Source organism: Corvus brachyrhynchos, unplaced genomic scaffold, assembly GCF_000691975.1.
Source record: "Corvus brachyrhynchos isolate BGI_N302 unplaced genomic scaffold, ASM69197v1 scaffold376, whole genome shotgun sequence".
Classification (NCBI taxonomy): domain Eukaryota; kingdom Metazoa; phylum Chordata; class Aves; order Passeriformes; family Corvidae; genus Corvus; species Corvus brachyrhynchos.
The window spans coordinates 1,205,268-1,233,240 of NW_008238966.1; the positions used below are offsets into that span (position 1 = coordinate 1,205,268).

Sequence of the window (27,973 nt, forward strand, 5' to 3'; positions counted from 1 at the left end):
CCTGAGCCTCCCCTGTCGCATCCTGAGGCCGTTCCCTCTCCTCCTGTCCCTGTTCCCTGCGAGCAGAGCCCGACCCCCCCGGCTGCCCCCTCCTGTCAGGGACTTGTGCAGAGCCACAAGGTCCCCCCTGAGCCTCCTTTGCTCCTGGAGGATGTGATTGTGAAGAGGATCCCTGCCTATTGAGGTTTTTGTTGTTGTTTTTGTTGTTGTGGGGTTTTTTTTTGGTTGGTTGGTTGTTGTTTGGTTATGTTTTTCAAGTATTCCGTGGTCTTTTGGACGTGGAAATTGTTTTTACAAGGTGTTAACCCACAGACACCAAGAACAGATTCGAGCATAGATTACATCTGGAGAATGTTAACAAAATGCACTAATTGCTGAGCACCAAGCCACTGTGTGGGAGATGTGTTTGAACACCTGACCTGTTGCTGGAGATAGTTGTGTATAAATGTAAAGTATTCAATAGAATAATAAACCCCTATTTTGTTATCCCTCATTAAAATGGCATAAAGTGTTTCTCCAGAGACATTGGTATGGTTACCAATTGCTTTTTTAAGTAAAATAAAATAAAATAAAATTAAATTAAAATATTTACTTTATTATTGTGAGTAGTAGGAGGATTGAAGGATTCATCTACAAAGGAGGTGGACTGCTCTGTTGGTTGCAGAATTAAGAAATGGGAAGTATAGTTGGTTCAGGTTGGATAGCTAGCTTTTCTCTTCTAGTTTCTATTGCATACTAGATGATTCCAAATATTTAGTTTGGGGTTTCTTCCTCTTCAAAGACTTCATCCCTTTCCATCAATATTTTATATATTTGTTTCTTTTTTGAGGTCAGTTTTTGAAAGTCAAATAGTGAGTTCAAAACGGAAAAGCTACAATTCTTACTTAGAATACACAGAAAGAGAACTATAATTCCATCATTTTTCAAATTTATTCCCCAAATGGCTTTTCTGAAATGATATGCTAAAGTTCAGATGAAACACTATAATCAGAAATAAAACAGTTTGACAGAAAATGTGCCCAACTTCTAATTGGCAATTTGAATATATTAGTACTCCAGTCCAAAATAAAATACATTTGGTTTATTTACTGTCTCAGTGTGTCTGCTGTAAATAATACTTTTTGCTTTTTCAATTTTGCTTTTTTAATAACTTTGCATGGCTTTAAGAAAATGTCTTCACTATATTTCTTTAAACTCCAAGTAAACAGATTTGCTGCAGAGATTGTTAATAAAAAAGATGACCTGTGATGGAAAGGGATCTACCCCAGCAGATTCAGGGCAAAATACTTCCCTGACCTCTGTGTTATTTAGAATTAATTTTTTTTAGGGGGAGGGAGGTCATTACTGAGAATGTTTATTTAAAAAAAGGTCTGAATGTATTGGAATATTGTTGCTGTTAGGTAGAATTTGTATTTTGATTGAGGCTTAATTTGGTTTTTACACAAGTGTCTCCACAGCAGTTTTGGTTTCAATCCCACCTCTGGTGCTCAGCCTCACATTTTTGGGACTTGCAGTCCCATGGCATAATTAAATCTGTGACTATGAATTTCACAAACTTAATCATAACAACTATAACACACACAAAAATTACTTGCAAAAAAACCCTTAAGTTCCAGCATTCTTATCCCCAAGCAGAAAACCATAAAGTATTGGGTGTGGTTTTTTCCTCAAAAAAAGGCAAGGAAAGAAAAAAATTAACAGCTTCCTCATCAAGAGCTTCCAAAGAGCAAGTACACACCAGGTGACAGCTATTTGCTGATGAAATGATAAAACCCAAAATACACAGAGGCCTTGCACAACATTCACTCAAACATCTGTTGGTGAGAGCTCCAAGCAAACTGCCATCTGTGAAACCATTCATTTTGTCAAAGTTCATTTCCTCATTCATGAGCTCTGGTGTACAGGCTTCCAAAAATACCTGTCACCACAGCTTAAATGTTTAATATCACTTAATGTAGCTCTCATCCCAGTGTTGGGTGACCTTTATGAAGTACAGTCTCAGAGTTATCCTATAAGGTGATGTGCACTATAGAGGAAGATTTAACCTGCTAAGTTAAATGCTAAAAAGTTGTGAAAGTTCTGCTTTTTTTTGTCAGTACTTCAAAATTTGGCTTAATATCACAGAAGGATTTACTTGGAGGATATTCATAAGTGGCAGCAAGCACCTGAAAGCCCTTGGCTGTGGAGAACAGAAGTTAATAAGGAAAGTGCAGTTGAATTAAAACAATGCCACACAGGACCTTTGATCTGCAGGAATTAGAAGAGATTGTCTGCTAGCCAAAGTCTGCCATAAATTCACTGACTTCAGTGAACTCAATACCAGCGCCTGCTCTCTGCAGACCTCCCTCACCATCTATACATTTAGCTCACAGGCCAAAAGTGTGATTTATGTACTCAAAGCAGAGCGGAAAGCAAAGAGACTGGGAGCCTATTTCTTAGTGTAATCATCCATAGACTCCCTGGAGCCCCATATCTTGGTATCCATTTCATATCACACCTCTTCCTTTCATCCCCCGTATGCACAGACGCCCACGCACAGACACGTTCAAACAACTTTGGGCTGAGGTTCTGGATACACCAAAGCAGTCAGTTCAGAGTTAGCATCCCCATGGCAACTGAAACTTGATGCTGTTATGAACAGCATCCCTAACGTGCTCTGTCAGCCTGCATGCCAGCTTTCCTTAGTTGCTGTGCCTAATGTGGCTGAAGGACTGAAGCAACTGGACCTTTAAACCCTTTATTCCCTGCATCTGCAACACCATCCATTTCAACTAAGTTTGCTTTTTTTTCTTCCTCATTTGCCACTCTGATATTAAAAGCAATCAAATCTTAGAAAGTGGTGACACCAAAAGGGAATAAATATGTGTCCACGTGGTTTCTCGCATCAGGAAGAAGCAACTAAAAGGTGCCCCAGCACCTGTGTGGTGGTTCATAATAGAATGATGTGTGGGTATCACAGTCACCTTGTGGCTAGGACAGCATCCAAATCTGTGACATGATGCCATGCTGACGTGTGATAGGCAAATGAGTCATTTTTGCCTTCTAACCACTCTCTTAAAAACTGGCAAAGCAAACAATCCTCACCCATAGTCACTGTCCTGCTAGACTTGACTTCTACAAAAGTGTTGTTTCAAGTTATCTCAGTACAGCTAAGGTTCAGGAAACAAAGTTCAAGGAAAAGTAAGATTACATACCAGTATATTAAGATGTGTTTTGGTCTGGTACATAGGGATTTATATGTACAAAATCCAGAGTGGGTCAGGCTGGAAATGCCCACAGTGGGTCACCTGCTCCCACCTCCCTGCTCCCTGCCCAGAGCACAGGGCACAGGATTGTGTTCAGACAGCTCTGCAATATCCCCAGGGAGGAGACCCCAGAGCCTCTCTGGGCTCTGCTCAGGGCTGGGCCCTGCCCTGGGCAGCAGTTCTGCCTCCTGGGCAGGGCAATTGCCGGGCTCAGGCCCTGCCCGGTGCTCTGGGGCCGCTGCTGGGCCCCGGAGCCGAGCCCGGGCGCTGCCCTCACGCCGCCAGGGACAGCCAGGGCTGAGGGCCCCTCTCAGCTGGGGCTCCTCTTGAGGCTGAGCAGCCCCGGCTCCCTCAGCTTGTCCTGGACACGGAGATGCTCCAGGCCCTAAATCATCTTTGTCCCCCTGCACTGGACCTGCCCCAGGAGCTCCATGTCCCTGCTGTGCTGGGGAGCCCAGGACTGGACACAGCACTGCAGAGGCTGGGCAGAAGGGCAGGATCCCTCCCTGACCTGCTGGCAGTGCTCTCCCAGTGTCCCCCCCAGTCCCATTGACCTTCCTTGCCCCCAGGACACTCTGCTGGTCAGGTTGAGTTGGTTGCCCACAAGCACCCCCTGGTCCTTCCCCACGGAGCTGTTCCAGCAGGTCCCCCCCAGCCCATGCTAGTGCCTGGAGTTGTTCCTGCCCAGGTGCAGGACCTGCATTTCCCTTATTAAGTTTCAGACAGTCCTTCTGTGCCCATCTTTCCAACCTGTCAAGGGTCCTTCCGAACCCTGGGGCATTTCGGCCTCTCATCCCAGCCATGTGTGGTCAGTGAACTGCTGAGGACCCCTCAGTGGCCAGTGAACTGCACAGACCCCTCATCCAATCATTGGTAAGTTAAATAATGCTTGGCCCAGTACTGAACCTTGGGGGACACCACCAGTGGCACATCTCCAGCTGGACCCCATGACACTGATTCCAACCCTCTGGACCTGCTGCTCACCCAGGTCTCAATCCAAGTTCCTCTTACCTCAGCATCGATGGCCCCAGACCGGTTTAGGCTGCTGGAAACACAGGAAGTCACCAGCACCGTGAAAATGCCACGGACAACTGGGGCTAAAGTAAACTCACCCTCCTTGACCTCCCCTGGAAAAGGTGGCATGTATTTGTCACCTCAAAGACCTTCCGATTTAAACCACACACAAATTCTGTGAACTGAAAAATGGGAGCATATTTCACTCCTGCACTCTCAGAACCTTCTTCTTCCATGAGTGATTAAGATAAAAAGACATTGTTCAAGCTTTGACTCTCTCAATGAGACTTTTCAAAGATTGTCTATCACAAAACCAAGCAATGTTTAATGCTTTTAACCTAATCTTTTGCCTGCAAATTTTTGTAGAAAGAAAAAGTGTTTTGAGGAAAAACGTACAGATAAATAAGGAAAATCTCACTGAAGAGTAACTTTTAGAGTTTCTATAGCACCTTTTTTTCTTAGAGTCCTAATTTTAAAAGATAATAAAAAATATTTCATGAGTGTGGTTGTCATGATTCAACAAATAGCTAATTTTTTAGCGTTCAGGAGATATTAATCATTTGAGCCAATCTTCTCTGTTGTGTAACAGCATCTGTGGGCCAAGAAATCATTTGAGTGGAGTAGTCTTTTCATCAAAGCCATCTGTTCCCTGTGTGCTTCACCTCTTCACTCTCCTTGTGTCCATCTCAAACCTTGGCCTCTCTCCCCACAGCACCAGTGTCTGAGCAACTAACAGGTTATCCTCAAAGATTGATTAGAATTACACTTGACCATGAAGAAAGGGGATAAAGATATGTATTTTAATGCAGGTTGTGCATCATGTGATAGAGATATTATCACTAGATAAGTTTATTCTGGTGGAGGGACTAAGCAGATTTAGTTTCCCACTGTGTTGAAATGGGATCTCACAGTAGGGATCTCACACGACCAGGGAAGTCTGATCTCCTGCGAGTTCCCAGATTTCAGATAGTTAATATTCCTTTAATCAATACACTGGATGTCTTTTCCAACCTTAATGATTCTATAATCCATATTTTCTTGGTCTAGGAACATGCACAGGACATAGACAAAGCTCACTGAAGTCAAAAGGGGAATTTTTCCTTTTGGGGCTTGAGAAAAGGTCATATTTGTCTTTGGAGTTTTTACCAAAGTGCATCTGCCAAAGTGCCATAAAAACAGATGGAAAATATGTGAGAGAAAGTACCTGTCAATAGCTGAAGTTATTTCACAACCAAAAACTTCCCCCTGAGCATATTTTCATGGTGATTTTAATATTGCACCTTTTCTAATTCAGTTCTTTTCCCTAAGGAGGATGGTTTTCCTGGAGGATGAAAAGAAAAGTACATATTTGTGACCTGAGTTTGACATCCTATCTTCTAGATCTACAAGCTGTTGATCAAAGCTATTTTACAAGGGGAAGTACATACCGATATTTTCACTGACATTTTTATTTACATATTCTTAGGCTGATTCTTCAGGATGTCTTCTAGACACAGTGGGGAAGTTCTTTCTGAGAGCCATTAGCATTCCAAAGCCAGGAAGAGTTTTCATGAGTTCAAAGTATATGAGGAAACTAATAACAGCAATGAATGACCTTGGTGTTTCTTAGGTAACCTTCAGTTTGAGACAGTTAATACTCATTTGACCAATACTTTGCAAATAAGATGATATTTTGCAGGGCTAAAAACCTCTGAACAATGTGAGATTGATCATGGGCCCCTTCTTGAGATGACAGTCTAAACATACCAGTATTTGAATAATTCATATAATCCAGTTAATGGCATTCATAACAACTACCTTTGGGACTAAAATAATGACTTAATAATAAGAAGGAACAGACTAAGCAAGTTTTCAGTCTGTCTAATTATGTAAACTCTCTGAGGCATAAATTGGAAGTTCTCAACAAAAGCCAAATGAAGTAGGTGCTTTTTGATAATTCTCATAACATATGTTCCTCCACATTAGCATTACACGGGCCAAACAATCCTTGTGTTTATGTTTTCCATGCAAGTAAGATCTAACCTATATTCTGATCTCTTCACAGAGAGGCAAATTAAATTAGTGGTCCAATTTACATCTCTCATTCTGCATGCCTAATTTGAAGCATGTACAGGAATAAGTCTTATTGAGGATGGCAAAGGTGATGAGTTGTTTTTAGAGGGTTGACTGAGGCTGAGGTGTGGGTGAGTAGAGGGAAATCCTGAGAGGTGTTTGTTCTTACCCTGAGGTGTGATAGACTGGAAAAAACAGGAGGATGAGTTTCCAGAGGATTTAATAGCAAAGTTATGAGGATGCTTTGCTGGACCTGCATCCACACAGGTGAAACAAAATGGTCTGGGATCAGAAATAACCTGAGTGTTTAATTGCTCTGTCCTCGAGGTACAATCCCAAAATCACGCTGGGAATTATTATTTTCAAGGCAACCTGTAGCAAACGTTTGTTCTCCTAGCCTATTACAAGATAACAATTTATGCTATCATGTCAATATTTTAAGATAAAACATGTTGTTTTTCTCCATGGTGCAGACCTCCTTCCAGCATGTCAGCAACAGCTGCAGTGCTGCCATGGATAAATCACTGCATTTCCTCGTTGAGTGCTGCTTAAAACACACATCACTGCCACTGTGCTGACTGCATTAATGCCCTGAACTAAATCTGGGAGAGCTCTGCTGACAGTGCTGATTAGGAGAGTATCAAAAAGCCGCAGACAGGCAAGATAGACGAGCACCTTGTGTGCAGGTGCCAGAGAGGCTTTGCAGCATGGAAGTTAATAGTGGCTGACCTGCTGTGCCCTTCCTGCTCCTCATCACCAGCCCAGCTCTGCAGCTCCCTGCTCCTGGTGTGGAACCAGGGTGAAACAGCACTGTTTGTCCTGTTCAGGGGCTCTAGTGCTTGGAGGCTGAAAAGGAAGCATGGCAGGGAGCTTTCAGACTCACTGACTATCCCAGTACTGAGGGAATTGTGTCAGGTTGTTCCTTTCCTGGGTTTATTAAAAACATTTCCATTTGCAAGTGTCCCTATTTTTCATCAGAAAAATGTTTCTCTGGATGCTTTCTATCTAGATTTGTCAGAATTATGACTTTAAAAAAAAAAAAAGAAAAGAGACCAAAAAAATTAAATTTCAATCCTTCAAAACCTGATGAGATCAGCAGGGAAGGGTTGCGGTAATAAATCTTTTAATGCCAGTATAACCTTGATCTCTTATTCAACCCCATTTTTATATGAGCAATGGTGAGTAGCAGTACAGATATATTTACTTTGTGCTAGAAAAGATGAAGAATTATTTATGACAATGCTATTCCATCTCATAACTGAAACAGGTAAATGCCTTTGTTCTCCATAAAATGCGTTCCTGTTTATGAATGTAAAACTACATTTAAGGTCTCACAGACCCAAGGCTTCACGTAGGCTTTAATTTGAGCATTTCTGGAAAGCTTGCTCTGGAGGAACACTTCAGACAAGGATATTCTGTAGGAAATGCTAGTGGTGTTATTGCTAACAGCAAGATAACAAATGAGGGGAATATGGTTATGGATTCCATCCAGGAGCATCACAGAGGGGTCTTCCTAAAGTCACTCTGTTTTCTCGTCCCTCTTCTCCTCTCCTGCCTGGAATAATGCAGATAAGCTGGATGCAACTGAGTGGTTTTTTATCTTTTTTTGTCAAGTATATAACTTCTGCAAAATGAATATACTAACATTTGATCACAAATGGTAGGAGGGAGATGAACACCTTCCGCTGGAGCTGTCCCAGTCCCTGCTGTTCTGTTACCTTCATGCATTATGATTCTGAATTTAATCTCCCTTTTTCCTATGGTTTTTAAGGTTTGTAAACCATGCTGAGGAGTTACTTATGGCCTTTGTTTTGTGGAGCCCTTTGGGCTACTTTATGGAAAACAAGCTCCTACATTAACTCACAGCTACCAGTGGAGCTGCACACCCACCATGCAGGTTTGCAGGACTGGCTCTGAATTGTCTCTGAAAATGGTGCACTGTACAATCCACAGGAACTCATAAAATTAACTTGTTCATATTGCCACTTTCTCTCAGAGATAAAGTCTTCCCCTTTTATTTCCTAATACGGATTTTTTCAAGTTCCAGTGAAATCTAGATTGGGTGTGTGTTCATCAGAGTAGACAACTGAATTATTTGGCATCCCCAAACAGATTTGAGTGACTCACTGGAGTCAAAAGTGTTAGTGTAACTCGTTTAATAGAGAATTACTCCTACAGGATGAGTGCTGAGAGCAGTAAACACGCTGGTTACTTTTTCCCCACCTGTGGAGAAAGGCCATGACTCTGTAACCTGCTGTGATCATCAAAGTGGTCTGTGCAATCATGGAGGTGGGAGGACTGTGGTGGCAGAAAGGAACAAGATTAGAAGAACTTTCAGGGACTTCTGAAACTAAAGGAGTTGATTTTATTCTCCAGCTCTTGGGCATACACTGCTTTAGAGGGTATCTGCCTCAAGTGATTTTATTTGATTTATTTTGGCTACTTGGATTAATTCAACATGCAACTGTGTACCCAACACAGAACCTGAGGTGGTGTTTCTTGTCCCAGTCACAGAAACTGAGCTGATTCCATTCCTGTGCTCTCTTTGTGCTTTCCTCAACACCAGCACACTGACTTTGCACCATCCACCCTGTGTGTGACATTATCCAGTTCTTGTAGAGCCAGATTTAAATACATTGATATTCAACTACTGACTTTATTTTACACTCGGTTTTACATGAGCAACTCAGTGTTCACTACTCATTCTAGCCCCAGAAATCCTTCTCATTGACATGCAAAGCCCATCTGAGCAGATTCCATAACCTGCAGGCGTCAAGCAGAACCTTTTCCAAGTTTCATAAAGTTCTTCATGTCATAAGGTTTTAGGTCACTGGGTGTCCTCGGATTGCAGCCAAATCCCTGGCATATGATGGGTGAGGAAAGTCCCACAGAAGTTCCTGGATGCAGGAGACCCCTGTGAATGCAGGTGCTTGAGCAGAGGTCAAGTCTGAATCCAAACCTCTTAAAATAAATTTAAATGATAAATGGTAAAATAGTAAACCTGATCAACTTTCTCTTTCTTTCTTTTTCTTTCTCTTTCTTTCTTTCTTTCTTTCTTGCTTTCTTTCTTTTCTTTCTTTCTTTTTTTCTCTTTCTTTTCTTTCTTTCTCTTTCTTTCTTTCTTTCTTTCTTTCTTTCTTTCTTTCTTTCTTCTCTCTTTCTTTCTTTCTTTCACACTTTCTCTCTTTCTCTCTTTCTCTCCTTCTCTCTTTCTCTCTTTCTCTCTTTCTCTCCTTCTCTTTCTGTAAATAGATTTCTCAAATGTCTATGCCAGTATCTTCTTACAAGGCCCTTACCTTGCCTTATTACTTAAATTACTGGGGTAAATCCCTCAAAAGGCTATTGATCTTCTTTCATCCTTGATTTTTTCCAGTTCGTCTAGATAGTGATAAGGGATCCTTAATAAATGAATCCGTTACCTTTTTAAATAAGATATTTATTCTTTTGCTCTTATGCTGGTGACTTTCATCTCTTTCCTTCAAAACACGATCACCCATATAATTAAAATGCGTAACTTTCTGTCCTGGGTCTGAATCCATGAAGCAGAGCTTCCTGAGCTGTTTTTCCTCACAATTGCCACAGAAAAACGTTTGAAAAAGCTTTCAGTGCTAAAAGATGTATTTCACATTTCTCCACAGCTTCCTACTGAAGTATATTAAATAGGAATAATTTCAGCACCTCCTTTGTTATAGCCATTGCTAAAGTTGTAATCTTTTCAATTTTTGCTAAGATCTAACGTGAAAAGTTGAAAACACATAAAGGAACCCAAATATACAATGGGAAAATTAATTCCTGGTGTATCCATATTTACTGAAAGGCATGACATTAGCCCAGGGGGGATTTCTATATAAGCAAACCATGGGCATATGAAAGCATTTTTTTTCCCACTTCACTGGGTTTTTTTGCAAACCTTGACAGGATATGTAGACCTTGGAAAACAAGGCAGCTTGGTTTTATTTCTTGTGTTGTATCAAGTTCAATGCTGCTTAAAAAAAAACTCAGCTTGTGACTCAGAGGATGGATACTGATCAACAAGTGCTCTAAAAGGAAAGATTCTGCAAAGATAAAGAGGACATCCAGTCATTAAAGCCATGGTTTCATCAAAAATTATTCTTTGCAAGAAAACAGGGAAGAAAAATCCCCATAAATTCTCATCCAAAAAAAACCCTCCACAAGATTATTACCTGGAAAAAGAAAAAATTTGTAATTAAGCTGAAAAAACATTACTTATATGCATCGCTGGATCAAACAGAATTTATTTGGTGCTGCATTATACGTTCCTTTTCCCATGTAGTGAAATGTGAAGATGCTACCAGTCAGCAAATAATCAATGTCTGTTTCTATTTCACTGTGCTTTCTAATTTGGTTTTGCAGAGGGTATTCTCCTCATTATTAGCAATTTTGTAAATACATGGAAAATTGGTTTACTTGCCTGTTAATTAATATTCTGAAATTCCACATAGAGAATGAAATACTCATAAGAGACTTACAGAAATCTTTAACTGGATACTCTTCCATGTTAACTACATTTTTAATGTAGTTATGGGAGTAATAGCAGTTTCTGGAACTGTCCTGTTACAAATATAACATATTTATTTAGGTTTGTTTTCCCCTCTGGGGGACCAGGAATTGGGGAAAATTTTCCAAGGCTGCAAAAAGGCATGAATCTCTTATAATTTATACCTGTCTGAATTCCTGTTGTGAGTCCACTCTCCCCACTGGAATTGCAAATGTTCCTGAGCTTTCCTGGTATTTGTGGAAAAGATCCTGTAAAAATCTGGTGTTTTTACAGGAGGCTTCTCCTCTCCCAATGGGTCTAAACCTTAAAAACACACATTGTTAATCTGAAGGTGTGTGAGTGTTTTTTAATGTCTTATAGGGAGAGCTATGGTAAAACTACACCAAAAGCCAACTATTCCAGAAAAGTAGCAGAGAAATAGCTCATTTAAAAAAAAAAAAAAAAAAAAAAAAAAAAAAAAATATTTTTTTTTACCAAGGGGGAGAAAGTCTCCAGGCCACACCGTAAAGAATAAAGCAATTAAGGTATTTGGACAGCAGATCTGCCTCTGAGTCCTCCCATACCTGTGCTGGGGCTGCTGTTGCAAACAGTGGGGACTGCACTGGGTCAGCTCCAGCAACTGGGGAGCAGAGATAAGCCTCACTTGGAGGAGACAAGTGCTAATGCAGTGTAATGTATTATTTACCCTGTCCCAGTTGTTTGCTCTCTACTATTTCTTTGCACTGTACATCTGCCTGCACCTCCATGCAGCTCTCACAGTGTGACAGCTCTTTGCTGAGCTTCATTTGGTGCAAAAGCCACAGATTTCAGCTGAGAGGGTGGGAGTGCAGCTGCCACAGACTGAGTCGTGATTGACTTCGTCCCAGGGACGAGGCTGACAGTGCCAGCACTGTTGGGTTTGAATATCACACTCTGAGATTTCAGAGAACACTGTTGGCTTCCCCATGCCACAGGTGAATAAAGGAGGCAGAATTAAGGCTGCTGGAGTAGTGCTGAATTTGTTCACTCTGAACACCTTCATTTTGTACTTCAAGGTTTGTGTTCAGCTCAGACAAGCACACGGGGAATGTTCATATCCGCTGATTGATATTTTGCTATTGACTGCTTTAGGATTAGCATTTCAGCCTTGATCTCTAGATATATGAATGTTCAGTGAGAGTCAAGAAAAAGTCTTATTTCTTTGCTCTCAGAACTTCCATGTAGTTTTAGTTCCACTTAGAAGTTTTACTTGAAGCTAACTTAGGATCTTTTGTATGGTATTGCAAATTGGTTTCTAACAGAACTGAAGATATAGCCTTTGGTAAATTATCACCGGGTTACTTTTTCCTTTCAGGCAGGAAATATGCAGGAGTGACCCTGTATGCCAAAATTAAGCAATATCCCAGTAATATTCTGAATATCCAAAATACATGTATATATGTGTGCATACATACAGGAAATAAGCATAGTCCAGTCTTTTGGTTCAATGTTTTTCATTCATTATATGCACGTGCACATAAAATTCATGAAAGATCAAAAGAATTAATTCAAATGTAAAAGCAGTCATTTAAATGCTACAGCTATGTTTTTTCGTCTCACTTAAGAAAAAAAGAGGCAATCGAAGGAATCAAGGATTGTGCCCCTCAGATTAACAGTGTGCCGTTATTTCAGATAAACCTGCAGAAGAAGATGCGAGTCACTGGAGTTATAACTCAAGGTGCCAAGAGGATTGGAAGTCCAGAATATGTAAAATCTTATAAAATTGCATACAGTAATGATGGGAAGTCGTGGACAATGTACAAAGTAAAAGGCACAAAGGAAGACATGGTAAGATTAAGTTACCTTAATGTCTGAATGTCTGAATACATCTTGAGGTTTAGCTGCCTTCAGAAGTATGAGATGTCCCTGCTATTTAAGCCTCATTGCCTGGCAGTATGACATAGATTTCACTTTTACTATTTTTCTCTGAAAAAAAAATCAAACCAAATTTGCATTTTCTCTCTGGTAAGAATTCCTTATACTTTAATTGATGGTTGCATAAATGTTATTTCCCCAAGATAGAATAATCCTGTTTATTACACTTAACTGATTTTCATATTAATTAGTTTACCAGTAATTACTCATTACTGTGTTTTCAATTTAGTTTTATTACATTGGCAGGTTAGCGTTAACCCTTGGAAACACAGAGCCCATTCATCAGTGTTAATCTCTGTGCTGCACAAACAGTATCATCCAGAGGGGTGTGTGTGTTTACAGTTTATAGTTACCACTTATTTTTGATGGAGCTGTGCACACAGAGCGGCAAAAAATTCCCTTTACTGTGTAAGTTTGCACAGAACTAAGGCACTGTGCTGCATTAGATGTAGTTTCTGTATTAGGGAATTAAAATGCTGTGTGAGGAGGTGCATAATGAGGGGGGAAACACAGTACAAGGATAGTTAGAGTGACGAGTGAATAGAAGAATGCTGATGGGTTTAATACTTCCCCCCTGTGATCGATGGGAGGGTTACAGTGCACTTCAGTGGGAGCTGGATCAGGTTCTTGAGGCAGAGGGGAAAAAAATAAACATCAGTCAGCGCCAATAATTGCAGGCTAAATTGAACTGGGGCTATTTTACACATTAATCAAGAAAAGAAGACATAATTTAGTTGCATTAGGAGCTTCAGTTTCTGAGAGTGACCAGACAGAGACCTCAGTTCGGCACAGGTGGAAAACTTGCCACGATGTGGCACAAAGGCAGGACATCCTGTTGGAAAACTTGTATTGGGCACTGGAAGTGCTAAAACAGATGCTATTTGTGGTAAACCTCACGTGGACAGTCAGAACAATGCAGATACTTTGGAGACACGGAACTCCAGCCATCCTCCTGACACATTTTTTTGTGCAAACCTTGCTTCCCTGCAGGTGTTCCGTGGGAACGTGGACAACAACACCCCGTACGCCAACTCCTTCACACCGCCCATCAAGGCCCAGTACGTGAGGCTGTACCCCCAGGTGTGCAGGAGGCACTGCACCCTCAGGATGGAGCTGCTGGGCTGCGAGCTCACAGGTGGGATTTCCTCATCCTCCCCCCGTGAGATGCGGTTGGCCAGCCAGAGTTTATCCAGTCACTCACATCTTTTTATCTCAGTTATAAAATGAGCAACACTTGGCCAAGCTAAGTGGCCATGGTCACTCGCAGTGGGACAGGAATAGTAGGAACGTAGCGTGGTATCAACATAATAACACTTGTTAACTTTTCCTCTGTGTGATAATCTCCAAGCGGTCAGCCTTGAAAAGTTTTGATGGCTGTGTGGACTAGTAATATACTGCCCTGAGCCGACTACAAGGCAGGGAGTCTAACCCAAGATCTGAAAATGGTCAGAGCCCCAGAGCTGGCTGTGCACTGCTGTGGACCCATGGCAATTGTCACACCTGATTTGGGTAATTCCTCCTGGCTGTGGAGTGACACCACTCCTGTGCTGTGTGGCATTCTCAGAGGGACGAGGCTGCTTTCCCCGCTACCGAGGACCACTCCAGTAAGATGCAATTTGGCTGGGTTGCTTTAATCGAGATTTCAGTTTGGATTTGTTTTCTGGGTTTAGCAGATGCAGGGAAAATGTCTTGTAGCAAAAAGTAAATGAACAAGTGGAGCCAATATAAACCCTCCTCAGATTTGTATTATGGCTCTGAAATGTAAAGCCTGACCTCTAGCCACCTTCTACAAGAACTGTGCGCCCTTACAAATTCAGTAAAGCATGTAAATTTTTTATCCTTTTTCAAGAGATAAACCTTTCACTGGCAGGAGCACTCCACTGATTCATTTAAGAGTGATTTTTATGTAGCTGCCTGTTCACTCTACAAACAATAGCCATCCAGTTCACGAGTGATACATCCAAACAGCTGGAGTTAAATAATTCTCAGTCCTCGAGTGACATCAAAACCAGATTCAGAAATGAAAAGTTAATGCATTAATCTAGGTGTAGCCCTTTTCCAATATAGATAGGTTTAAGAGTAAATAGAAATTCATGTCTAGCCGCTTTGGTCTATTAGATTTTTTTTTTTTTTTTTTTTTTTAAGTCTTCCACTTCTGGAACCACAATTTAGAGCAAGTCCTTGCCAGAATGACTAGGAATTGTTTTGCTCAAAGAACTGTGAAAGCTAGTGAAGTGAATTCATTTCAGTGGCCTCCTAACAGTGTCAAGGTCATCATTTCTTAAAACTGTGGACGGCCGAGGCTCAGCAGAACAATTTCAACCTTACCAAAAGAAAGGTATAATTACACAGACTAATTCGCTCTTAATTCCAGGTGGTCTGTCTTGGGTGGAAAAGCACTTTGAGAGGTCTAGCTTCTCTAACAAGCCCTGGTGCTAGAGAAAGAGAATGAGTGATGAACAGAGGGAGACTTGCAGGATCAGATCATCATAAAAGTTAACCCTTTCTTAGGACAAACTTCAGCACAATGTTCAATGCAATCTGCTTTAGTCTCATAAATAGCTTTACTTACCAGGACCCACAGTCAGGTCTTATTGAAAACCACGATCAGCGTCAGTGGAGTCAACCATCAATAAATTAGGCATTAATTTCCATGGCCCTGTGTTCCTGCCTTATCCGTGTTTTGCACACCTTTGTACCCTCAACTCCCTTCCCCTCACACAATATTGATGTGAGGGGAGAAACAGCTCACAGCTACTGTTTATTAGAATGCCTTTATTCATTAAGCTGTTATTAATAGCAACATCAAGCTGTTGTTTTTAACAGATCAGTGTTCACACAATAGTGTCACTTACTCATGGAGCTCACTCATGTGCTCCAGCATCTACCTCCTTGCAGGCAGCCCCTGCCATATCCTGCTGACAGTCATGTTTTCTGGTGCCTGTGCACCAGCCCAGCCAGCTCTTGGTGTTTGGGGTATCTCAGTTCCTGCAGAGGGATGCTGGCCCCCATAATGCGAACATCCCTGTGAGACTCACTCAGAGTGTGTAATTGTCGTTCCCTGGTACCTATTTCTTTATGCTAACAGCCCCTACAGGCACCTTTCACACAAAACTGACACACAGGGGGACTTTAGCACACCTGCAGTTAAAGACAGTTTCCCGTTTCCTCGTTTGTCCTGAGAACTATGTAATCTGGAAAGGAATCCTATATTTGTTATTTATAGGCCAGGTTGGATGGGACTTCAAGCATCAAGGTTTAGTGAAAGGTGTCCCTCCTTGCCCATGGCAATGGGGGTGGAATTAGATTTGAAACCAGGTGATCACTCTGAACCCAAACCATTCTATGATTCATGAATATGAGGAGAAATTTAAAATCTCTCGGTTTTTAGAAACAAAAAAAATCTCAGTATGAATAAAAACAAAATCACCTTTTCCCTCAAATAATTGGCATATGCTGCTTTTGCCAATACTACACAAATCTTTGTCCAAGACAACGTTCATGCAGACCTTCACCTGCAGATCCATGGGTTTGCCTTTGCTACATTGGATTTTGAATATTTTCTTTGAGAGTTTGAGCTTTGTCGAAAGAAGAGGTAGATGAGGGGCATGGTGTAGGGTGCAGACTGAAAAGTGAAAGATTCTGCCCTCTGGAGAGTCAACAGAGAATAACCTTTGTAAAGTTCCATTTTTCAGGTGCTAATCCCCACTCTTTGCCATTTTTACCCTAGTCCTGTTTCACTGAGGTAGACTAAAGTCCTGCAAACTTATACCTAGTCAGATTTAAAGATACAGAGGTATCAGGTATAATTTATCACAGATAGAGATGTTGGAAGCATCTCAAACATTCCAGCCTAAGATGCTCCACTGGGTGTAGCCATGTCTGCATCAGCTATCTCTGACTTTAACAGGTTGTAAAAATGAAAGTGGAAATCAAACCCTTTCACAGGGACACTGAAAAGGAGATTTAAAGCTACAGTGCCCGTGCAGAGATGTTTCAAGGAGACATAAGCATTATTATAAACACACACCCATGAGGGATAGGCAGACACAGAGTTCTGTGCTGGTTTGATGACCCTGCCTTTGTGCTGTGGTTATGGCTCAGTCATCCAAACAGTCACCATCTCCTGTGGCTGCTCTCTGTGACACAGCACCAAGACATCGTCCTGCCACCCATGTGCATCATGTTTGCCTCTTCAGATTCTCATTGCTCTCCTCGCTCTCTCCTGCTACCTGCAGCAACTGTCTTCCCACCCCCTTTGGGGCAGTGGCAAAGGCAGGTGAGTGTAAAATACCATTAATTCATGCACGCATGCACAGGCACAGGGGCAGGCACAGCTGTTGTTTCATAAATCAATAATTATACTCAAAAATGATAGAACTGGTTTTGATGGATTGGGCCAGCACTGAATCACAGCTCTGACAACCCATGGTTTTGTGTCAGGAGCCTCCTTCAGATTCCTCGGATGAAACATTCTTGCTGATAGTCCTTGTGATCCCTGAGTGATGCTTCAGAATATAATAATTAGCAAAGTCCTTCTCCAAAGCAGCAGATTAGTCTCTCTTACTTCTACTATCAATTGCTCCCTCCCACTCCCAGGAAAACTGTTTTGTTGTGTTTTTGAATGAGTCCATTCTACAGACAAGGCTGTGCAATTTCCATTTGTGCACTGAGAATCAGATCTGAAAGACTGGGTTTTTTCAGAAGTTAACTCTATTTTCTCTTGGTTTTTCATTAGTTTGGGTTTTTTAATTTAACATGAAGCATGTCAATATTCAAATTTTAAATACAGGAGATACTGCTTTAAAGATCATGTTGTTAGCATTATTATGTGTGTCTGGTAATGCATGTTTACTCCTGCTGCTAGCCCCCCACAAAGGCCCTGTGGTCTTACCTTCCTGATTGAATCTTTAATAATTCCAGTTAATTCTGTGCATTAATCCTATGAGAGGAATAGAACACAGAATCTGACAAAAAGGTCTTTGCTTGTAATGCCAAAGAAACTAAAAAAAAAATTTAAAAAAATAAAGAATCGGGTCTTTAAACGTGGGTGAACACACTGTGAGGGAAATAGACTTTTAATTCAGAGAGAACCAGCTTTGATAACTGGCTCAAATAAAGTGAAAAAGAAGTTGAAAACTTTGAAGGTGATTGAAGTGGCCACCTCTGCCAGGAGCCACCAGCTGAGCAGGGTCGTGGTCTCAGCAGGCACGGCTCCACCACGAGCTGCCCCTGTGCTCAGCAGAGCACAGCCTGTGACTCGTCAGATGTTTCCCTGATAGGAACCAGCTCGGTGTCAGCTGGAAAACCTGTGTCAAGGAGACAGGAAGCAAAGGTTCTGTGCACTTGCAGGGATGGTGCAATCCTTGCCAAGCCATGTTGCATCCTGGGCATGCTCAATTAATTATGGGTGTGTTAAAATATTATTGGTGATTTAGCAGAGTCAAGCCAGCTATTGGGTCAGTTCCTTGAATTTGTGAAGTGAAAACTTTAGAATAACTGCACATATGCAGGTTTTTGACTGCTGGGACAGGAAGGAAATGAGAAAACAGCTTCTTTTTTTATGTTCCCATCTCCATCTTTTCCGTCTTTCACTTTACCTCAACTTTCAAGCATCACTCCCCTGCACCAGCCAACATCCACCTTTCCTGTCCTCTTAGCTGCCTTCTCTCTCTCAGCCATTTGCCTTTCTTCTTCTGATTTTTTTTTTTTTTGGTTAAATCTTAAAACCATGCAGCTCATCTGCCTTCTTTGGTTTCCAGTCCTGTTTCAGTGCTGCTGCTGAAGGGTGTCTCTCCTGTCTCAGCTTGTTTCTTCCCCCTTTTGCATCCAAATGTACCTTCCACATTCCCAGCATACAGCAGCAAGGCAGAGGAAAACAGACTCACTTATCAATTTTTATATTTATCCTTTTTCATGCAGAACAGAGAAGGGAGAAGCCCAAGATCTATCTTTGCTACAGTCAAAATAACTCAATGGTGTGGGATGTCCACAAACAAATAAGCCATTAACTATTGATTTGTCCTAAGTGATATCCTCCTACTATTCTCCCTCCTTCACAATTGTTTTCCTGCAGTGTCCCCCTCCTTCAGTGGGGTTTTGGGCTTTCTGGATTTTTACCCAAAAGAGCTCAGTGCGTTTTAACATTTTACTTCAGCAGTGGCTTCTAGAAAAATTAATGTTTCTTCAGAAAGGAAACACATGGTTGATGTGAGGTGGCACAAATGCATGAGGAAAATCATAGTGAACAGGGGGAAAAATATTTTCGTGCAGGACAAGAAAATAAAAATAAGATAAGCACAGACAAAAGTCATCTTTTCATTTTGTTTTGCTTCATAAATTTATGCCAGGATAAAACATGTTGAATTCTCTATCTTGATTTTGACTCACTCAAGCAATTGTTGAGACAAAGTGCCTTGAATTGACTATTTTTCATTTATTTGTTTTCAAGTTCTTTCATCAGTAGTCTTGATTAAATCTTTTTCTTCAAGTATCGCAGGTTTTCTTTGCCATTACAGAAAACCTAAACCCCTAGCAGAGATAAGCAGGGAGTGCCACTGATCTTGCCCTGCTGTTCCAGGTTGCTCTGAGCCCCTGGGGATGAAATCAGGACACATTCAGGACTTCCAGATCACTGCCTCCAGCGTTTTCCGTACGCTCAACATGGACATGTTCGCTTGGGAGCCCCGGAAAGCCCGGCTGGACAAGCAAGGCAAAGTTAATGCTTGGACCTCTGGCCACAATGACCAGTCACAGTGGTTGCAGGTAAAGTTTCACGTGCATTTTCCCAGGTGTTTGCCTTCTTTGTGTTTCAGGCATGGAGACGATTCTCTGGTTTGGTTTTGTACTCATAATCTTCTGAGTGTAACCATCCTAACCCTGACGCAGGTAAATGATGAAGCTCTGAAAGCCCAGCAGATCTTCATGTCTTTGTTATCACAGTTGCAGAAAACTCTGCTCGAGGATGCCTCCACTAGCCCCGGTTTTCCCTTCTTAATGAAAAAAAAGGTAGTTGCAGATCTCTTTCACTGAATTCTCCTCATCTGGTGAGAGAGATGAGTTTATTTTCCTCCCTCCTATCCTTCCAAGGCTCCCTGGAAAAGCATATTTACTTTCAGCTCTGTGCACCTTAGCAAATCCCACGCGTAGAAATTATCTTTGTCTAATTGAGGCTGCCCAAAATTACCTTCTGACAGGACTCTGGAGCCGGCAGGACTGATTCAGCACCTGAATTCATTATGAACCTGTGCACAGAGGTTGTTTTCAGCCCAGGGGTGATTTTTACAAGTCACTAATGTGAGAGATTGTAACAAATCACCAGCGTGGAAGCCTGTTTGACTGGCCACTGACACATTTACATATTTTGAACTGCTGGAAATAGCAGTGTTTTCAGTCAGCTGCCACTTTGCAGTGCAGCTCTCAGTGGGAAACCTCGACAGCGCTAGACGTGGCTACTAACCCCCTGCAATCCCTCTACATATATATTATGACATATTAGCCTTTTTGCCTACAGTTGCTATGCAAGTTAGGAATACGATTACTGGTTTTTCTGCCAAGTTTACACACTTCCAGTAAAAAGAAGGAGAAATTGACCTATCTATTTAACTTTGGAGTAGCTGAAGATCCTGGAATTTTTTTTTAGAGGAGCTTGTTGGAACAGCAGTTAGTAACTTCTGGAGAGGATGAACATTTTATTGCTGTGTTTTATGGTGGAGAAGCAGATGAAAATGTTTCTCCACAGGAAATAGAGGTAGTTGCGTCATATTTTAGCCCCATCAGTGAAACCAAGGGTGTGCAGAGACTCCACAGAAATTTCCTGTTGCGTGTTCTTGCTCCTGTGGATGACAGTGGATTTTTAATTAACCACAAATGGCAAGGGGCTGCATAGTTAATCCTTACATTCTCAAATTTTTCATGCTGTGGTGAGTTTTCTACATTAGAATTTACCTGAACCTGCAAATTTAATCTGACCACTTGCACAGTCTCTGCAAGTCCTTGACCTATAAGGAATAACTTTTATTGTCTCGTCAAAACAAAATTGAAAGTGTACCTTTTCCTGAAAATCATTCACATAATGATACGTTCTCAAAAAACAATCCTAACATTTCATGTTTGGGGAAAAAAAAAACAAAACACCAAAACCAAAAACCAAAAGGCATTAAATCAACTTGTTTTTTCAGTGCTTAAAGTGGTCATTAGCTTCTGCTACAGGCTGGTTATTCTGAATTCAGGCCACGAGTTGAGATGCTCTCACATGCTTCAGGTATAGGTAATGATTCTGTAACAGAGACATGTGTATCATTCAAATTCATCCATTCATTTTTGTTCTCTGCTGGTAGTTCTCTGTGGGTTTTTGTGGGGTTTTTTTATTCCTTAAAACACAGAGTGTTATATTGAAGCCTTATAACACATTGACTGAAAAATTTATCATCGCTGCTGCTCTCACAGAGTGTAGTCAAAACACATTTGTAAGGAAAAGGATGTGAAAGCAAATGTGTCTGGATGCCCTACTCCCTCAGCCATTCCACAAAGCATTAGGCCCAGAGTGACTCCGTGGTACCCTGAAATGGGCTTAAAGTCAGACATTTAGCTCAGATTCCTGGATTTTGCTAAAATAGCTGGCTTACCAATATCATACATAACATGTTTACTGTCCGTGCCTTTTGAATGTTCTCCACATGCCTTTCTTATGTTTTCTAATTTTCATGAGGAAGCCTGCAAAACTGGGGGGAAACCTGCTGTCTGCCCTTTAGGGTTATTGTTGGGGTGTGTGGATGACTTGAACAGATCTGATCTGACCGAATGTTGTTTCGGGATGTTCTTGCCTAAACACCGTTACTATCAACAGTTTAAGAGCTGGTGTGCTGAAATCCGTCTCAGAGCACTTGCTGTGATAATGCTTGCTGAGAGCTGATGTTTGCATCATGCATCAAATGCTACTTGCACTTTTGGACGAACCCTAGAGATAAATTCTTCTCTGTCAGGAGCTGGGATGGTTCTCCTCGGTTTTCTCTCAAAAAGGATAACCCTGAATCTTCTGTGCATTCTGAAATGCAGCTGCTAACAATTAAGCTCTTTGTTTTAAAGAGTTTTGGATTGCTGCACCCGTAATTTAGGAATATGAAGTATTTTGTGTCTCTGGGCACAGGCTGTGCATTTTCAGGTAGAAAAAGTATATTCACCCTATTCATGCTGCAGTTGTTGAAAATCTGCTGTGATTTAGACTCTAGAAGCTCTGGGTTCCACAAATAACATTTATTTACACCAACCACCACCATCAGTGATCAAGAAATGTTTTGGGTTTTTTTTTTTTTTTACATGGAGGGAAACTTAAATAAATGAGATGACCAAAACTGGACTTTTCTAGCTCAGTCATTAACTTGGGGCTGAATTTCCCACATGACTCCTTGAAGATACTCTTGTCATTCCCTTAAAGAGGATGCTGCAAGTTTTTGGAGTGCTTAGGCTCTTTCTGGACACAATCCAGGATTGCTTTTCCATTTGGTCACCCCACTTCCCATTTCTTCACTTATTTGGCATTAAAGGATGTGGTAGACAACTTCCTGCCTTATGCCCCAAGTGAGGCACTGAGGCTGTAAAGATTACTGAAAAGAAGTGCAATTGATGTTTCAGATGCTTGGAGAATGCTCTTGTAAATTGATTTTCACCACTCCATATCTCATTTTCCTAGCTGAGGCTAGCATTCAAAAGAATTAACATTTTCCTCAAAATACATGCCCCCTCTACTACTAATTTTCTGCTGTTATAAATTGTGAAATGAGGGCAGCAGCTTAAATTCCCTTTTCTTTACTTACTGTTAATTAAATTCTGGCATGTCACTTTATTTGGTGTCTCCAAACACCTGGAGCTTTCTCCTCCCTGCTCAGCCATCCCCTTTGCACAAATTGTTTTGTGTGTTGTCCTAGTCCTAACTTTGCAATCATACCGAGGTATTGTCAGCATTTTTTCTTAAAACTGATGATGTGTTGGGCTTTTTGAAGGCAAGAGCAATGTCATATTACAATGTTTCTCCTGCTGATTGTGGAATCAGCTAAGCACTATTAGAGAAAAAGCAGCTGGTGATAAACAGATTGCTGGGAAACTGGCAGAGCGACAGTTATACCTGCATGATTTAAAAATCCGATGATTGCCAGTGGTGTAATAGATTTGGGTAGGGTTTGGGTTGGGTATATTCCTGCCAAACTTATCTCCAGTATTAGACAATATTACTAAGATTTTTTTATCAACGCCATTAGAACACGTTTGTCTCAGCTCTGCAGTCAAATTATTCTTTCAGTTTAATGCACAACCATCTTTTTCACGTCAAAATGACTCTTGTTTGAAAACAAAGGCAAAATTGCATTCCAAATGATTATCCTCTTTTTGTACACACATACAAAACCCATCTCTATCATGCCATCATAAGATCTACTTATGTTCATTTTCTAGCATTTATTTGCAGTGTTTAATCTTCCAAGTGATCAAATTAAAGAGTTGTGTGAAAGCTAAGCCAAACCCAGATTCTACTCTTTTTTAGAGAGTAGTTTGCAGAAGTGGAAATGTGTCCTTACTGTGCCAGCCACAGAGAAATATGGACAATTAGCTTGAATTATAAGAGGAATTTTTAAATGAGGAAAGTTACATGAGGCGACTCCTTCCCTTTTTTTAATATGGGAAGAGAACACTGTTTTTCATCTCATATTGGCTAGCTGAGCTGGTTTCAATGACGGCATTCATCTGCCACTAAAAAATGAGGAAGGTTTTTTACTCTCTCACGTGGTGTTTGCTTCTTGTCTTGTCTGTTATTGCACCTGACTCTTTTTCCCCTTTTTTTGATGCATTATTCTGTTTTTTTGCAATGAATTCTGCAGAATCTTTCAAGATAGGAAATCACTATACCTTAGTGATTCAACAACTCATAAGGAGGAAATTGTGTGGATTGTTTAATTGTCTTTTGACAATTTGTGTCATTAGCAAAGCATATATTAATACCAGTGCTGGTTAAGTAGCCAAATAAGAGGTTTATGTCCAGCCTCCAGTTTAATTGTTTTAACACCCACACTGTGGGGGGAAAAAAAAAAACAACAAGAGACAAGCAGAAAATGCTTAACAACATCTTAATTAAATAAGGGCCTGGAAGATGCAAAATTGGAACAGGATGAAATGTTCGTTTAGGACCAATCTGGTAATTGACATAATGAGGAAATTGCATGACTTCTGGAAGGGTTGGATTGCTAAGCCATGCGTTGCAGCTGGTCTTGGAAAGACAGGGTGTTGTGTAGGAGCTGTGAACTGAGATACATCACTTTATAAACAGAGGACACCTGTATTTCTCAGGTGCAATAAACCATGGCTGTCACCACCAGGCCACAAAAGGAATCTATGCTCTTTACAGGAACAGCAACTGCAGTGATGTCTAGTTCTCCAGATGAAAAAATGGTGCTGGTTTTTTTTTACTAGAATTTCTCACAATTCTAAAGTTCTCAGGTTTCAGGCAGCAAAACAAAAGTTGTGTGGAGATTGTCCTTTTTTTTGAGCTTTTTACCAGGATACAAAATCGTATTTACAGTCAGTATCTACCATTTTATCTTTCCAACGCAAAATCATCTCTTTCTTTTCTGGCAGCTGTCACTTCTACTTGAAGGACTTAATTTGGACTCTGAGGTTTGTCACCTCCTAGTTCTGGTGCCTACCTCCATGAGCAGCTTCACAGTGTGATATTCTGTTCACGCAGCCTGGTAGCTGACAGGATGCAGCAGCATCTCAAGGCAGGTTGGGAGTAAGTTATTAACATAGATCTTTCCCACACTTAGCCAGACACTTGCTGTAGATAAATTTTCCTGCAAACAAGCAGCCAGTGGTAGGATAAGGTAGTAATGGACAAAGAGCTCTGAGTGATTTAGTCAAAGACAAAAGCAGATAAAGACTGATGCCCACTTCTAAACTGCACACTGTTGAATTTACTGACTTTGCATTGCCTAGGCTAGAATGTTAAACAGGTCACTTTATTCACTTCTTCAATTGCCCATAAACTGTAGACTTAGTACTGCAACTAGATGGTCACTATTTGCTTTTAGGACAGTGTGTAACTCAAGATGGCAAGATGAACAAATTCCTTTTTTACTTTTTTGTTTATTCTTTTTTTTTTTGTCTACGTATGTTGCCCATCTGTTTTTAACAGTGCTAACAAACACATATCTTACAGAAATGGTATTAGGAGCTATGCCTTGTTTTCCTACTCAGAGTTATCTTCCAGCAGTATTTGATGTCCATTCCAGGGGTCACACTCTAACTCAGTTTTTTCCCTAAAGAATTTCAAATTAAATGCATTATTCACATTAATAATGTTACTAAATTGCGCATTTCAGCATTGCCCTTCCTAAATTGCTTTTGACTTTGCAAAGCTTTCTTCTGCAATTCATTTTATGGAAATGTTTATAGTAGTAATTGAATTTAAGCCTAGAAATTAAATAAGGCAGCATAAAATCTTGGTTTATTTTGCCTTTTAGATGCTTTATTTAAGCTGTATTCTATCATTTGGGTAGGAAAGTCTGAAGCCTCTGCAGAATCATTGATTTTACTCTGGCAAAATACAGGGAGATTATTAGAAGGACAGACAGAGTACCGGAGCTCTTTTTTGCCAGTTGTCCAGAAAATAGGTATCAGACAGACACAGCATGATTATATTCTGTGATAAAAATCTGTGTGATGTCGCCTTCATCATAGAATCATAGAATCATCAAGGTTGGAAGCGACTTTTAAGATCAACAAGACCAACCATCAATCCAGCACCACCACTGTAACTCCTAAACCATTAAACCATGAACAGGAACAAAACCCCTGTCTAATCTGTAAATTAGCTATGGGTAAGATTTTATAGGAGAAAAATATTGTGTTTCACAAAGTCCTACTATGTTCCCTGAATTATATTCCCCACTCTCTCCGTTAAGCCTTCAGTAAAAACTAAGGGGTTAAGCCAGTGCTCCAGAGCCTGTCTTTGACACACAACAAATTCATTATCACTAATAAAAATTACTTGGGAAATTTCCCTAAGCAGTGGAATCCTGTATAGCTCTAAAGCACTGCAAGAGAGTACTGCCTGCTCCCTCACTGACTTGCAGTTTTTCTGTGAGTATCACTCCCCTGCAGACGAAAGTTAAATTGAGTAACGACCCATTTCCTACTACAATAACAGGTTTTGATCTTGCTTCAAAAAATCTGGGAGTGTAAGCAAAAACCGCCCGGTTGTTGTGAATTTTGATGTACAGAGGATCTGAGTCTGAAGCAGTTTTTTGTTGCTGTGTGTTTACAGTGGAAATGTTGGTGTTACTTGAATAGCAGCACCTTCTGAAAATGCAATACATGAAATTTTAATGGAAAGTTGTTCGTTTTTCATTGTTTTAAATTCCTGCCTGTTTTACCAAGCTATCATTTCCGCTGGCTTGAGGTAATGTTCTCTCTCTATCTGTGAAGCAGAGGCATATTTTCCTTGCCCTCCCTTAAAAAAAAGAAAATAGCTACACAGTTGTCTAGGTAGGAATACAGAAATTTAGGGTCCAAATGTGTTTCTTATTTGTGCCCTTGTCTTTCATGGCAGTGTTCCAAAGTATCCACTTTTTCCTAATAAAAGCATACGTTGTTTTTGTAGCTACCCCTGAATTAGCTTTTTACTCAAGCAGAGCTGGTCACAGTTGTTGCCCTACAATATTTTGAGTCTTGACAAGAAAAAAGGATGACAAAACACAGGTGATGGAGAGAAGTGAAGCAACCTTGTCAAGGTCAACTATCTTTAAGTAGCAAAAAATACCTGAAGCAAATACAGATGAGACAAAAGGCAGAACATGATGAAAGAATGGAGTGGAACTGAGCCTAGTTCAGTTTTCCAAGAACTTGGTGCTTTATTAAGTGGGATGTGATATTTTTATTAGCCCTGCACATATTTTCCCAAATATTATTTCTTGACTAAGCAAGATACTTAATATTTTCTTCATGTATCTGTCAGGATCTCATGAGTAAAATATACGGGGGTCAAGAAAACCTATTCTTCTCTGAATAAGACTCAATTTTGCATTCTTTTCATGCCACTTTGAAAGCACAGTGAAGATTTATTGTGAGATTCTAGTTGACTTCAGAACATTTCTGTTCAAAATCTGCTATTCATTTTTTGTATTCCATTTCCTGCATAAAGAACACAGAAACAGATTGATTCATATCTTGTCAAACGAGGAACAGAGATTGTCTCTTTTTAGCTAAGTAAATAATGAAATTGAGACACAAACATAAAGAAGGAGTGGTGGAAAAGGAACTTCAAATTAATCTAAATTCGAAGGCAGCAAACGATCTTGCATCTTTCTTCAGAGGAGGGGGAAATGTGCTTGAAACCAGGCTGGCATTTACCTAGCAGTAAGCAGAAAATGAAATAGTCATATCTCAGCATATTAAAGCATCACAGAAGGCAGATCAAAGCATTTCTCCAGCAGTTTCTGAATCTTAACCTAGTCATTGGTTTCATCATGTATTTTTCCCTAGTAACACCCTCCTCATGAGTCAAGTGTTGATCCCAGCAGAATATTTGGCTTTTATTTTGTTTTTTGATTTCCATGTTAAGTCAGGTGTGTCTCTACAGCAATGTGCTGTGCAAGACCCTCTTTGCACTCTGCTTAATAACATTCATCCCGCTTGCTCCTCAAGTAAAGCATGAGCAGTTTCCCTGTCAGAAAACATGACATTAAAGAAAAATCTTAGCACAGAAGAGACTTTAAATGGGAGATCACTGCAGACAAGGAAATACTGCAACTAAACATTTCCCCAATTATCTGGGTCTTGTTCAAGAGCACCTTGAGACTTGTAATATAAAGTATCATAACAGGCTTTCATCAGAATGTCCTCACTGGTTTTTTTGGGGCCGTGTCTCTATCTACTCATTTACTCAACAGGCATAAAGATATCAATAGAGACTTTTTTTTTTCAGAATGGAGACATGATTTTTAATGTTGTAATTCATTTATGACATTAGGACAGTGCTGAGAAGATACCTGAGCTGACAGTGCTTATACTTACATTTGATAGTTTTCTGTGAAATAAGCCAGGAAATAGGTTATTTTAAAGCAGTACAAGCTTGGAAAGTTAGTCCTTGGGATTACAAGAACTTCCTGCTTAATTATGTACTATACATAACCAAGCCTTAATTGCTTTTGTTGCTGGAGTGATCTCCTTAGAAGCTTCATGTTTAATTAACGACAAGATATAT

General features: G+C 40.5%; 1 protein-coding gene across 1 annotated transcript in view; it reads left to right on the forward strand.

The window, feature by feature from the left end:
- Positions 1 to 27,973, forward strand: part of EDIL3 (EGF like repeats and discoidin domains 3) — a 178,120-nt gene that overhangs the window by 112,652 nt on the left and 37,495 nt on the right. The window contains exons 7-9 of the mRNA XM_017738674.1: positions 12,481 to 12,636; positions 13,714 to 13,858; positions 19,304 to 19,488. Of these exons, the coding sequence (XP_017594163.1) occupies positions 12,481 to 12,636; positions 13,714 to 13,858; positions 19,304 to 19,488 (486 nt within the window). The remainder of the gene's footprint in view (positions 1 to 12,480; positions 12,637 to 13,713; positions 13,859 to 19,303; positions 19,489 to 27,973) is intronic.